Here is a 14,300-nt window from a genome sequence, read left to right as displayed (position 1 = left end):
CTGTACTTGGGGGTGGAGACATGCTAACTCATGGTCCCCAAAGCTTAAGTCCCTTGACTCAACATAACCTCTTCCTTCGTCAACCGTCGGGTTCCAATCCCTCATAGCTATGTATCAATCGACCTCCCTGGAAAACCCGATATTATACCCTATAACTGATCGTGTACCCTAGTTACTTCTTCCTCCCCATGATTGCTAGGTGGTATCTGAACAATGATCTAGTTCGTCGGTTCTGCTTATTGATCTACTTTTAATATTCTATCCATGCTTGCTCTATGTTGACTCCACTTCTTCCCAACTTGTCCAATATTATGGCTACCCCTCGCCTGCTCTCGTCCCCTTCGCTGCATATCACTCAATAACTATCACTCCATCTATACCCGCTATCCTTACATCTCAACTCATATAAACCTAAAATATCTGTATTCCCTCCTTCATTCGATCGCTATATATTTTCTAATTTACCTGATCTGAACATTGTCCTAACAGTCTTATTCTAACTAATTCTGTCAACGTCTTCTGTGTTGCTGCTGTCGGTTTTGCTTATTACTACAGCCGAGGGCGTCTCCCCGCAGCGTCTGCCCCTCGCACGTCGGCGCCAAACTCGCCGAGGGGAGCGCGGGGGTGGAATTGAAAGTGTGCTATTTACGAATCCAGTTTAGGCTTACGAACTCGATGGAGGAAATCACTTATGGAATTGATCCAGATCGCCAAACCCTGACTTTTAATGCTGATGGTAAGGCACAGTATATGGAGGAAAAACTACCGATTTCTGAGATAGCGAGGAAAACCTTTCACTGCATGTGAATCGATGCTCAATGTAGCTATTTTTCCCAAAAAGAAGAGTTTTAATTCTTGGTGCAAATTTGCCCTGCGAAAGAAGTAGCGGCTTTTTTTAATAAATGGTAATTCAGGCGAGAGGGCTACAAGGTTACCTGATGGAAGACTATGACAAGCGAGAAAAGAAATCAATGTTCGAAACGACAAATGAGAACAAATGAATTTGAGAAGTGGGAGTATCGCCAAATACAGCAAATAACGTATTGAACTGATTTTGGAAATGGACACAAAACATCCAAATAACGCCTCGAACTCAATGGCAAAAATGAATACCTCTCCACGAAATTGAATGGTGAGTGAAGAATGAAGGTTATGCGGTTTTCCAGAAAGCGAAATTCTAAGTTAAATGTTAATCTAGGAAGTCAGAAATGGGAGCAGGTGGAACAATTACCTATCTCGGAAGTGTTTTGGACCAAAATGGTACGGGAGATTCAGGGAAACAAGTCGACAGTGTCATCCCTAAATAACAACGGGGAAAATGTAACACCAGCTCAGAAAAAGCTAAAGCATTAAACCACTATTTTCAAAGCGTTTTTAATAATCATCACAAGAGGAATGCAAGTCACTACTCGATCGCTCCAATGAACCCATGCCTGAAATTGCCATATCTTCTCTTGTATTCGAACGCCAACTTAAATACGTCAGTCCAAATAAATAGCCAAGCCCTGATCAAATCCCTGCTCGTTTACAAAATGATGGCATCAGAAACAGCTCCTTTTCTGAAAATAATATTTGATAAATTCCTAAATGATCGCTCAGTACCCAAAGCCTGGAAAATAGCCATTCAATCCCATATTTAAAAAAAGGCAACAGAGAAGATCCGAGTAATTATCGAACAATCTCTTTCACATCCATCTTAAGCAAAATTTTAGAGCAGATAATTGCCAGTTTTATTATGAAATATCTCGATTCTCAGAATTTATTTACAAAAAACAACACGGTTCCCGAAAGGGTAGATCTTGCGAGACCCAACTGGCACTTTTCGCTCATGATATTTTGGTCTCGGGAGAAATTAACGTACAGGTCGATGCTATATTTCTAGATTTTAAAAAGGCATTCGACAAAGTCCCCCATAAAAAGTTGCTCCAAAAGTTAGGAAGCTACGGGATTGATAAATGTGCAATAGATTGGATTAATGACTTTTTAACAGGCCACGGGCAAAGGGTCGTAATAGATGGGGTATCATCAGACACAGTAAGCGTAACATCGGGTGTCCCACAAGGAAGTTTAATCGACCCGCTATTGTTCTTTTAATTCATCAATGACATCGGGTCTCAAGTTTTCCGTAAAATTCGTCTATTTGCTAATGATGCAGTGTTATACTCGTATAGGGAAGTATCTAGTCATGAAGATAAATTATCATTAACTAATGACCTAAATGCAATCCAAAAGTGGTGCGAGCCATGGGAACTAGAATTAAATTTGAATTAATGTTTCGATACTTTTTTGAAGGAAAATTATTTCACCCGAAAACTCACCATACAGGGAGCCAAAATAATAAGCGTAGAATCGGTAAAATACTTGAGTGTAACGATAACTAAGGATTATATTCTGGGAAAAACAACATTCGTGAAATTTGCGGAATTGCAAATAAAAATTTAGGAATCATAAAAAGGATACATGGGAATTGTAAGGAGAAGGTCAAGGAGCTTTGTTATTTCACCTTAGTATGTTGCGGGTGTATGGTATCCTCACGAGGTAGGCCTACTTTTGGAAATAGATCGAGTGTAACGCAGAGCAGCTAGGTTTGTTGAATTAGGTTGTTGCGAAAGAGATAGCAGTGCCACGACAGTATTTAAAGCATTAGGATGGAAGCCCCTAGGTGACCGTAGGTTTAAATACAGGTTAAATTTACCGCGTAAATTTGAGGCAGGCTACTTCTCTGAAGATGCTAAAGACATATTACAGGCCCTGACGTACCACGCCAGCGTCAGGGCCTGTAATCAGATCACCAGCGTAAAATCAGGGAGATCGATCGTAGAACGGATAGATTTATGAAGTCGTTTTTTCCTCTTACCATTGGATATCAAAATAGATATGACAGCAATCACGTAGGAGTAAATTAAAATTGGCAATTTATCTATTTTATCAATATCCTGCATGTCATTATTATTATTTAATCTTTTTAACAGGTCTACCGCATGTTTTGAATGAATATACATATCCTGTAATTGAATATTGTTTTACGTAGGTACCTTCTTTCGTGTGATTAACTGTTTTCAAGTGCATGATCGAACTAATATTTGGGTAGAGGTGACATGATCGGGATAGTGCATGCATGGCTGATGTCCTAAGATCTTCGTGTTACATTGGCCCTCGTAGTCAATTATTTTTAATCGATTGGTGATGGCCCGATTATAATCGATAAACGGCCTACGATTGTGCGTAAAATTGTACCTCGAATTAAAGAAAATTTCTATTAATAAGACTAACTGATACCTATTGTAACTTTGTGAAGATTAATATTTTACCTGTACATAGATATTTGTTGCTTTTGTTTTCACTTTGAATTTATTTCGTACTCCCACGACCTGATGATGATCAACGAAACCTCGGTCGTGTTGTACTAAATAACTTCAATGTGGAAACAAAGCTAACTAAAATTTTGCAGTATTTAAATGATTTTCTACAATGCATGTTCATAGAAAAATGGAATTAAAATAGTTATACGATCAATTCTTTCAAAATAGTCATTTGGCATGACCCTCTGGCAACACTTTTTGCTGGTCCATGTGTCGGAAATTATTTAAAAAATATATTTTACAGTTTTCATGGTCATATTTTTGTTTCCTTCTCCGAGGACTAGCAGCCTTTGGTGGCGGGAGGACTTGCGTGTTTCTATGACTCACGAAAGTGCTCACGCTGGCAATGATAATTTCCGGTTAGCATGCCAGTTACGGTCAAAGGGTAATACTTGCAACCTTTGGCCCCTTTGGGACGGCCATAGCATTAATGGTGTGACGTTAAACACATTTGCGACGGGAAACCACCTAAATTATTTATCCAAAGAAATGACGGTGGAGCCCCAAGTGAAATGAGCCCGGGCAACTGCGGGGCTAGGATGACGCGGGCGGAGATTGCCCGGCGAGCGGAGAGAGCGGAGGTCCATCGTCGCACCAAATCCTGGCGCAACCTGGTGCGGATATTAAGGACGCACAGAGGAGGGAGGATATCCACCGAGAAAATAGGGATTTGATGCATGAGGAAGCTGCTGAGCAGATGGTGGTCCGAAAACATCAAGCGAGAGATTGGGAGATGATTTATAGACATGCTAGGACTATGCGAAGTAAGATGGAAAGATAGCGGAGATTATTGGAGTGTGATAAATAGTGAAGGGATGGAGAAATTACGCTAGATAGCCAAGGTAGATGCTCAATAGGAAACGGGAGAAGGGCAATGAACGTGGAGCATGAAAATGACGGAATGCTGCAAGTAAAAATAGGAGGAGACTAGTTGAAGCTTGTGTTAGTACAAGATGTGCTGAATGAAATTCATAGGGAGGAATAGACAGATGTGATCAGTTAAGACGAAATAATGGAAACTGTGCATAAAAAGAAAACAGCAGACAGTGTCGGGGGCGGAGTGGGATATGGCGGCGGGTGGAGGTAGGGAGGGAAGCGCGGTGTCGGAATGACCGTGGGGAGGACACTTAAAAGGATATCGCTGCGCCTGGGATGCTGCAACTATTACCAGGAACCAAGAACATTAACGGAGAAAGCAGTATATTTTCGTATAGCTTGCTTTCATTGAGTTTAAAACAATTCCGCTAAAACCCATCTACTAAGACCTCGAACGGTGAAATTGACTGCAACGAAATTAATAGAGGTTTTTTCCTGAAGAAAGTAGAGGTCCGTGGCATTGGGGTTCCTTCCCCGCTTCCAAGGAATATGTCCGTGAGGGCAGGGCACGGCGTGCATGCTCCTCGCATGCGCCGGGCTCCTGGTAGGAGGTGTAACAAAGGGGAATCTGTGACAAGGGTACCAAGAACACCTCGGAAAGGAACCACCACCAAAATGTGAAGAGTAGTGAGTGTGCGGTGCTCGAGGTTGTCACCGGCGTGGAAGTAATACATGTATGCCTGCTAACTCTTCTGCAGCTAGCTGAATATTCCGGGAGCGAATTGACCCCCGGATACTCACCCCATAAATCGTCACTCTATGTCCAGTGCTTGTATGTATGTGTGGATTTTTTACAATCGGTAGTGAAACAAAATTACTGCCTTTTGAGCTTCTTTCCCCATATTTGGGCGTTGTACTCGTGAGACCATCGCAGTTCGATTCCCCATGTTAGTATCGTTGAGGGCGTTGTTTAGTGCCCGCATAGCATGTGACACACTCCAATTAAGAAATAATTTTTAATCGCAGTGGCAGAGCAGAATTTGGAGATTCCATTCCAACGACAATTTTTGCTTGCATGGCCTTCCTGTATGGTAATTGTCTAGATATATTTATAATATTGATAATTTAGTCCATCGTGGGCACCATGGAAAAATCGTGGACAGCGTGAGGCACTGGTAAAATAAAGCGCAGTAAAATTTACATGACATGCCATGCAAATACAGAAAACGAATGGCACAGAGAGGGTAGGAAGAGGGAATCGAAGGTAGAGTCGAAAATCAAAACAAAGGCAATATTGACGGTTGCGACTCATTTATTTAGAAGCGAAGGTCACTCGGACAGACTGCGTGGTGAGAGTCAGGAGATTGGGGAGGGGGGAGCGTGGGGAGGGAGGAGCGTGGGGAGGGAGGAGCGTGGGGAGGGAGGAGCGTGGGGAGGCAGCAGACAAGAGGGCGGCGCCTTCAGGTCCTGGAGCGGCGCCTAGGGGTCGTGGAGGAGGGTGGGGCTGCCGTGGACGTCGACGGGGCGTTGGGGTCCGCCGGGGTGCAGTTCCCGTAGTGCAGGATGCTGACATCTGTCGGAGAAAATGATAGGAGAGACCAATTCAGGGAGACGAGTCAGTCTGAAGGGCGTCGTGATTTACGACAGTGACCACTGCCGCCACCTCTGTGTGTGACCTCATTCACCTTAATACTCGGTCAACTTACACAGAATCCTCATGCATATTAGTTTATTATTACTAATTATATCCTCATATATGAACTCATAAAGCATATTTTATGAAGATTTATTGGCATTCTACTGTCTATCGTAGATTTTGGATGGGAAAAGCCCATGCAATAGTAAAACTATGTATTTCTTTGTCTCTCCTAAACAAAAGCAAAACCTGAAATCGAGCTCTATAGTACTCGTATAATACATCCGTTGGCGACAAAAGCACTCACTTCGGCCGCACGCCTTGGCGCAGTTGAGCTTCCCCGGGTTCCCGTAGGAGACGCCGTCAGTCCCGCAGACGGGGTTGTACTCGGGTGTGGAGGGGCAGGAGCAGCCGGAGGGGCCTGAGGGCCGGCGTGTCGTTGGGCGTGTCGTTGGGCGGTTTGAGCCGGCGCCAGGCCAGAACTCCCCCGAGTTCGAGGCCCCGCCGGAGTTGGAAGGACCCGCACCGGGCCAGAAATCTCCCGATGACGAACCAGGCCGGCCTCCGCCTCCGGGCCTCTGGGCCCCCGACCACCCCGGCACTCTGTCTTGGTTGTTAGAGCCCTGAGCCGAGGCCAGCTTGGCGGATGCCAGCAGCAACACCAGGGCGGCTCCTGCAAAAGCCCACGGCGGGAGAGAGAATTAGTGGTGACGGCAGAAAAAAGCAGGAATGGGAAGCAGCGGTTCGCTTTACCCGTTCGGACAAAGTCTAAATTGGCGCAATTCAACAAGTAAGACACCACTGCTATCTTCATCGCATGGTAGGTCTTTGAAACTAAACAGTATTCTGCAAGTATCAGAGGTTTATAGAATTATGCTCCCATCTTGCTTAGGGTTTAGTTCCTACCATTAATACATGCTTTTTTCAATGTGTGGAAGTTTCCACCACCATATAAGCATATGTCAAAATATATGAATGCTCTCCTTTAATCGTAACAAGACAAATATTGAGATTTTTTTGGAAAAAACGCCAGTAGCTCTAGATTGCACGAATGTGCGTATGTCGTGACTTCGAGATGGCGAGACGACCTCAAAAGGAAGTGAATGGAGTGGGATGGGGAAGCGAGGGGTCATCGTGCCACGCTTTTGTCCGTTCGATCGAAAAACGGTTATCGAAAACGATTGAGGACTTCATTTTGGAACCGATCGCGATTCACCCTGAACACTACTCGAATCGTCCCGATTTTCATCCGAGTCACTCCAGTTTCTATTACTTTCCCGAAGACGTTTCTGTAACTCTACCCAATCAGAAACAGTCGCCCACCAAATCAGCACCAACCTTTCCTCAGCGAATTAGTCATTATCAAACCCATGGATATCTATTTATCACACCGTATCTTTGTTTTTATTCACTTCGAGGCAATATTACCGTAGTTGGTACTGAGTTAACTTGAGGCATTACATTTTGTGTTTGGTGTACGTTTAACTGTTTCAATCAGTTTGCATTGCATGGGCTCAATTTAGAGGAAATATTTTGAATTTACGGTTATAATGACATAAGTAATTTCACGACGTCTTTGAAAATTAGTCGAGTCGCGAGTTGTTCTGTCTTATGAAAATACATTGGGAACAATCTCAGTAAAAAGGAAGCAAGTTCGATCAGTATATATTTTAAGGCTCTTTGCGAAGTGGCGATATGAAGTGTAAGCGTAAAAGAAAAATTTCCTGTGTTCTTGTTTTTGATTTCAATTATCAGTTTCTCTTAGGCGAATAACTCATAACAAATGGTCTGGTTGATAAATGGTTCAATCATAGGTTGAAAAACACTACACATGTAATAATACATGCATATGTTAATGCAACTGAGGATGAAGTTGAAAAAAATCATTGTGATTCACATTTTGTGAGTGGTTATGAGATTTACTTTATAGATTTACTAGGTTATTGTTTCAATGAAAATTTAATTCCTCGTTCAATCATTGTTACGATATTTTGGTGGACTTTTAAGTGCTATATTAATAGTTAAGTATTTAATCAGCTGATAGAATATGAGCCCATACGATTAAAATGCTGGTTTCCTTCTTCACAACAATGAATCTTGTCAAGAAAAGTCCACATAATAACTTAATATATAAAAAATACACACACCTCAGCATCATTCTCTTATCCTTACTCTCGCTCTGTTGATACATTTATTACGTATTTCATAGTATCCCCAAGATAATCATATCGCAGGATATTAGCTTTCATATTTCTACTGCACTGTCTTGATAATGTTCTCGAGCAGCTAGTTATAGGCAATGAATTACTAAAAAGGGTTACTAATGTAAAAAATTCATTGCCTTACTTAAATACATATTATACGCGAATGCATAGTTTTTGACATGTGGTGTATATAATGACATGTGATACAGAATAATTGTCATAAGCTTGTGTCAGTTTAAATGTTCATACGCTAATATCTGATAAAATTAGTGGAGATGGACATGCGGGATTCAAAATTATTATTGTTAAGAATGCATAAGTAATAGTTCCAATGAATTAAATTATTTCAATCAAGTTCACATTAGTTACTAAATGCGATTACACGGTGACCTAGTGGACCTTCAAACACCTTTTCCACCCTGTTAATTAATCCAAGTAACAACTACTAAATTCAACCATTGAAAACAGTTTATTGAATTTAACTTAATTTAACCCACAGGATGTCGGTCGATACTGTAAAAAATGCCATTTTTCTTCTTGCCATGCCAATTTTATAATTATTGGATCCGTAAATAAATAGAAGTAATAATCTTAGCATATAACATAGTGCAAAACAATGTTCATTCCTTAAGTATCTTCTCACAAAAGAGTAAAAAAATCTAGGTGTTTCTATGGATATAATAAGTAAATTTTATCCACCACGATTCGTTGTAATTATTTTCCAGTAAAAGAATATTTTTTATCATTATATAAAATTTGTAGTGCATTCGTGGATGAAGGTAAGAGATGCCCTCTTGATACCTTAGACGAAAAATAATTGATGATTTCAGAATCGAATAAAATTGGAATCAGGGAGATTAATCTAACTAAATCATTATTAAATCCCTAATGAGTGCAGGAGATTTGCTATTACCAAGTCTTTTTTAAACTCGATTTTCCTGAAAGCTTGAAAAATAGACTACAACTGGCGCGAATAAACCGCATATTTGAGTTGATTGCAGAACGCTGGCGTACCGCGTAAGATGGGTGGATTCGCGATTTTCAGGCTTCCTCGAAAAGATTCAATTCAGTTTCAGTTTATTTTCTAAAACTGAAATGGACTTTTTTCTAAACCAATTAATATAATACGAATTTGAGTCTGTAGCAATAATATGAAAATAAAACGGTCAAGGCACAGAAAAGTTTAAACTTTAGGGAAGCGCAGAAACAGTACTTCAATGGTATGGAAGATGGACGAGTAGTTGATGACCTAAAAGACTTTAACGACGTATAGTCATATGTATGTAATGATTGAACGGTGGAAGACCCTGATAGAAGTGGGGGGGGGGGGTTGGAGGAAGGAGTGAGATCGGCGGGTGGGAGGGGAAGCGTCGGAGGTTACAGGACCCCCGCTGCCTCGTAAGGAAGAGCTAAAACGCTCACGCTCTCATCAATACTGATGAATAACTGCTAATATTAATAACATACCTCCAGCGAGTAATTCATTCTACATTTGTTATGGTACTACTGAATATTATATTTTCTACTTTGATGGTATATGTCCAGAATAAATAGATTCCTCTAGCCCTTTCTTCCGAAATAAAGAACAAGATGGTTACTCGATATGCAATAACATATATGGCCTAACACTGGCACTTGGCTTTCTGCTCCGGTCGTTGATATCAACTCGTGCGCCGCCTGCCTCGGAGATTCCAACGGCTGAGGTTGAAGGGGGAAGGAGAAGGGGAGGGAAAGGGACAGAGCATAATCTACACCGGAAAAATTGCCGACGTAAGAGCTTATGATTAATTGGCTTGTATGCAAAATATTGTCACTAATATTAATGCAATCATAGCATTTAGTGAAAACTGCTAACACAGAATGCAGTACAGTTATCAGTACTGCCTTAATACAGACATAAACAGCTGGATAATTGAGTGAGTAACATACCAACCAGTACTTCTCGTATCCACTTTAGTTATCTCCCGTTCCAGTAAACAACCAGAAGGTTGGTTTACGAGGAGCGGGCAAAGGGCATCTCAAAATAAGCCATATGATATCAACTCATAATAGTATCTAACGGGTAAGAGGGAGGGGTATTCCTTCCCCTTTCGACACCAATCTGTGTCCCTCGAAGTTCTAGTGACTAGAGAAAGGCATCCCACGGTTTTTATACCGAGTGTTTTGAGGATAACAGATGGAATTCGAACCCGGGATCTTACGATCGGTGACCCAATGCTCCATCCGCTACGCTACCGCACTTGCGGCAAGTGAATTATTTATTTCAATGCAATCCCTTGAAAATTTCTTATTATTCAACGTATAAATCCACACGAAACCATGAAAGCAATCACAAGGGCGTGTTTTGGGAGGTGTTGGGACACAGAAACTTCAGAATGTAGGAACTACTCTGCTCCATTAAAGCCTAGGTACGAACTCTCACTTACTGCAAATAATTTGGAATAAAATGCTACCAAAGCATTTTGTAAGTCGAAACGATTAATCAAAATCAAAGAAAAAGCCGCCTAATAGCCGTAACGTACGACATCGCTCGTCCAGTCTTCCACATGAATTGGGCTCCTTAAACGATATAAGCCGGGTCAACCCCCGCTCGAAAAGGAAGTCGTCAAACTGGATGGGGAGTCGAGTAGGGCGAACGCAGGGCAGAGGGGTGTCTTCATTTAAATGGCATCAGCAAGCTAGAGCACAGGGGACGTTAGAAGAAGATTTCTATGAGGCCATGAAGGTTACAAGAAGGGGGTAGAGAAGACTCTTGGGTGTGGAGCAGAATAGAGGATGTAAAAAAGGCCAGAAAGAAAAGAAGGGAATTGCTTGAAATGGGGGGGAGAGAATGTGGTCGGAGTGAAATTCCGAGGAGGAAGGAAAAGTGATTGCAGGGTATGTATAATTCCAATGAATTTTTAAAAACAGTGAAAGAGAGGAGAATGTTGGGAGGGAGAGGTGGAAGGAGGAACTAAGAATTCGGCGTTTTGGATGCAGGTTAAGGGATGTAGAAAATACATTAAGCTATTAAATGATTTATATTAACTGGCATGTAATAATAGCATTGGATTTACTGCATTTTGGGCAGCGCTTAGAAACGCAGCGTGAGTGTGCAGTAATACGGCCCATCGAAGCTAACCTGCCATAACCAGAGAATAACTGCTAACATTAATAGCATCCCGCCATCGAGTAATTTATTCGATAGCTGTCATCTTATTACTGTACCCTATATTTTGTTATCTGTCGGTAGATATCCAAGATAAATACATTTCTATCTCCATTTCTTTCAAAATACAAATAATTTTCTGATTACTAAACCAAGTGTACTCGATCCGAAGTTCTTCGTATATCAACACTGGTTTTGGCGAATCCTTGAAGGAGAAGGCAGAATAAAACTAAACACATTCAACTCCGTCTAGGCCGGAGTTTAATTCCTCTATTGGTGCAGGACTGCCCGCCACCCGACTTTCGACGACAGCGGAGGGTCGCGCTTTCTAGAGTCACATTTAACATTCCTCCAAAACATAATTATCCGCTAATCCATCGGATCTTCCCCGGACTAATTCTCCAATTGACACTTTACACACACGCAAATTGCGAATATTTCCAATTCTCCGAGGGCACCGCAGGGCAAAATGTAAACGCAGATTAAATGGAGGCGGAATTTAAATGATTTGAACACGGCCGGCATACTTAGGGGACAATCACGGAATGACTTTCCTCAATCGACTCTTGAGGTAATGTCCTAAAATTGGACAAGGGATGATGTCCGACTCCCACCGGCCTTCGCTACGGCCTACGTGTTGTGGCTTGAGTCTGCTTCTCCCCTATCGATAGACGTCGTCGCATTGCCCCTTCGAAAGGTAAGGGACCTACATCTAGTGAGGTAGCGATCAATGACAAGGAGTCGTAAGGATGGAGATAATTAGACCGCGCTCGAGACTTAAAGCTGTATCAAAGTATTCAGTGAGCGTAATGAAGAAAATTTTGAGGTAAACAATTTGAAAAATACCATAACTTCGCGTCAAGAAACAAAGAGAAGAAAATAATCAATGTACTTAAGCCAATGTCGAATCTGTATGAATGCCAAATTTTATTTTTGTACTTCAAGAGCTAAAGTTTTACCTGGAGTCTTCAGTTTAACCCCATTCTGTGTGACAATCCCCCGTTCCCGCACCGAAAGAACCGCCCGGGGTGGATTATCATGCTCCATTTATGTGTGTTATGGTGCTTGATGGATGCCGGGATGGATGCCCGGCCCGTCACGACACGAAACACTCCCTGAATTACAGCAACCAACCCTTCCACTCCAGTTACTTCCCCTGATTCCGTCCGAAGTGCCTATCTTGGCATCTCTTCGCATAACCCCTTTCCTCTCTGAATGGACCACAGTCTTGAAAAAGTGTACGACGTGCGAGGGCTTACCCGTCTCTCGCACATTTGGCACGAGAGGCGTAGGAAGCGTAACTTTTGGTCACCTGAACCTCCATCCCATCAAACACCAAACACTCAACCCTCCGGCTGTGACCCCCTCCCACGTGCTCTCGTGGGGGGGTCAAGGGAGGGCAAGATCGAAGGCACCTCCCCCCGTGGCTGAGGGAGGGAGGCAGGGGTGGGGGGCGTTGTCTCCCGGGGGGTCACTCACCGCAGAGGATGAGACCGGCCAGGCGGCTCCGGGTGCTCCCCGACCCCATGGCAACGGCTGCGAGGAGGCGGCGGCGAGAGTGGAGGACACTCGGAGAGGAGAGGTACCTTCGAAGAGAGGTGGCTGCGGAGATATGTGGTTGCGGAGGACGGCGCTCGACTGTCGAGAAGAGACGACCCTCTTCCTCTCTACCTCCGCTCTTCCTTTATCCAACTCCGGGGGGAGTGGAGGGAAATCGGCGACCAATTGCAAGGTGCGCCCCCTTTCATCCTCCCCCCCATTCCCCCCTCACTCCGTCCATCTCGGCTGCGCGGAGGCCTCCGAACCGGCGGTTCCTCCTTCCCCTCCACCTGCCCCAACCCCCAAGGGCACGCACATCAACCCCCCTCCCCATAACATTGCAATTCTTTTGACGTCACCTTCCCGGGGTGGATACGCACGCACGCGCGCACACACACACACAGCAGCAAACACCGTGGAGGAAGAAACAACCCGATTCCTTCGACCGCCGACTCCCCCCCCACTTCTCCTCACCGCTTCCGCCATCCCTTCTTCCCCTCTCTCACCCGCGAGCCCAGAGGCCACTTCCCACGTGCGACGGCGCATCGCGGGAGCGAGGGTCGTGGTGGAGGGGGGATGGGGCGGTGCGGCCGAGAGGTATTTGCCAAGATTATGCCGGTGCACGAAGACGGACTAACAGGGCAAAATTACTAATTATATCCAGATATGATCACACATACGGAATGGAAAGATAGGTATATGTCTCCAGCAATGGACCTTTATAAATACGAAATAGGAGTCATGTTTATAGCATCAGCAGTATCTAAATTCGGATTGGATACACTCATACACATCTTGACATTGACTGAGGTGTTTGTATGCGAAATGGCGAATGTAACCGCTGGGATTGACCGGCGACTGACTGATTTCTATCGAAGCAAATGCCAAATTGGAGGGCGAATCGTGTGCGCACGTTCATAACTATTGTCAACATTGGGGCGGTGGTTGCGACATTAACAGCGGCTTAAATAAAATCTGCGCACAAATAAATAACCAATAATTAGATAATTCATTGATTATTTAATAACGTGTTATTTTTTTGTTTTCGGAGTTGAGAGCAAGTAGGTAGTTAAACGCTTACACTTTTTTAGTGATTTCGATCCAAGTGATTTGCTCGAAGCAATCGGATATACTCTTGGATGAAGGCCATTGTGTAAATCAGCAGTCACTCAAAATCGAAGTATCTATCCCGGGGGTAATATTGATAGCTAGTTGAGTCTGGAAGTTGGAGTCTGGTCTAGAATCCAAGTGGTCACAGGTTATCGACCTCCGCGTGTGGACTGAATCTCCCGTTGTGATTGTCACTTGGGGGGTTGAAAATCATCGATGGATGAGAGTATCGAATCAAGTGACGTTGTGAAAAAACATATATATCTCTCGTATACCTTCCCTTTACCGCCCAAATATTCCTCACATTCTCATTGGATTTTAAACTGGTTTTTCCACGCCCAGTTCTTTCGTGAGAGTCGGCGGGGAACCATCGTAACTGAGCCATGTCCTGGAGCGGCTCGTGGGACGCGCTGCGAATAAAATGGCTCCTTCGAAAGGTCACCTGAAGGCCAGTTTTGTGGGTGAGATCCTCGTTGCTTGTTGTG

At 43.4% G+C, this 14,300-nt stretch overlaps 1 protein-coding gene across 1 annotated transcript; it reads right to left on the bottom strand.

Moving 5' to 3' along the window:
• Window positions 1-5,472: 5,472 nt before the first annotated feature.
• LOC139693974 (uncharacterized) lies at window positions 5,473-12,853 on the bottom strand. Its single transcript, XM_071592350.1, has 3 exons — window positions 12,646-12,853; window positions 6,122-6,487; window positions 5,473-5,751 (listed from the first exon to the last, which is right to left on the bottom strand). Exons 1-3 carry the CDS (start codon window positions 12,692-12,694, stop codon window positions 5,639-5,641), a joined length of 528 nt encoding a protein of 175 aa, XP_071448451.1. The 5' UTR covers window positions 12,695-12,853; the 3' UTR covers window positions 5,473-5,638.
• Window positions 12,854-14,300: the final 1,447 nt, after the last annotated feature.

Source organism: Hetaerina americana, unplaced genomic scaffold (genome assembly GCF_022747635.1).
Source record: "Hetaerina americana unplaced genomic scaffold, ioHetAmer1.1.p SCAF_5, whole genome shotgun sequence".
Taxonomy (NCBI): domain Eukaryota; kingdom Metazoa; phylum Arthropoda; class Insecta; order Odonata; family Calopterygidae; genus Hetaerina; species Hetaerina americana.
This window is presented reverse-complemented; position numbering and strand designations above follow the sequence as displayed.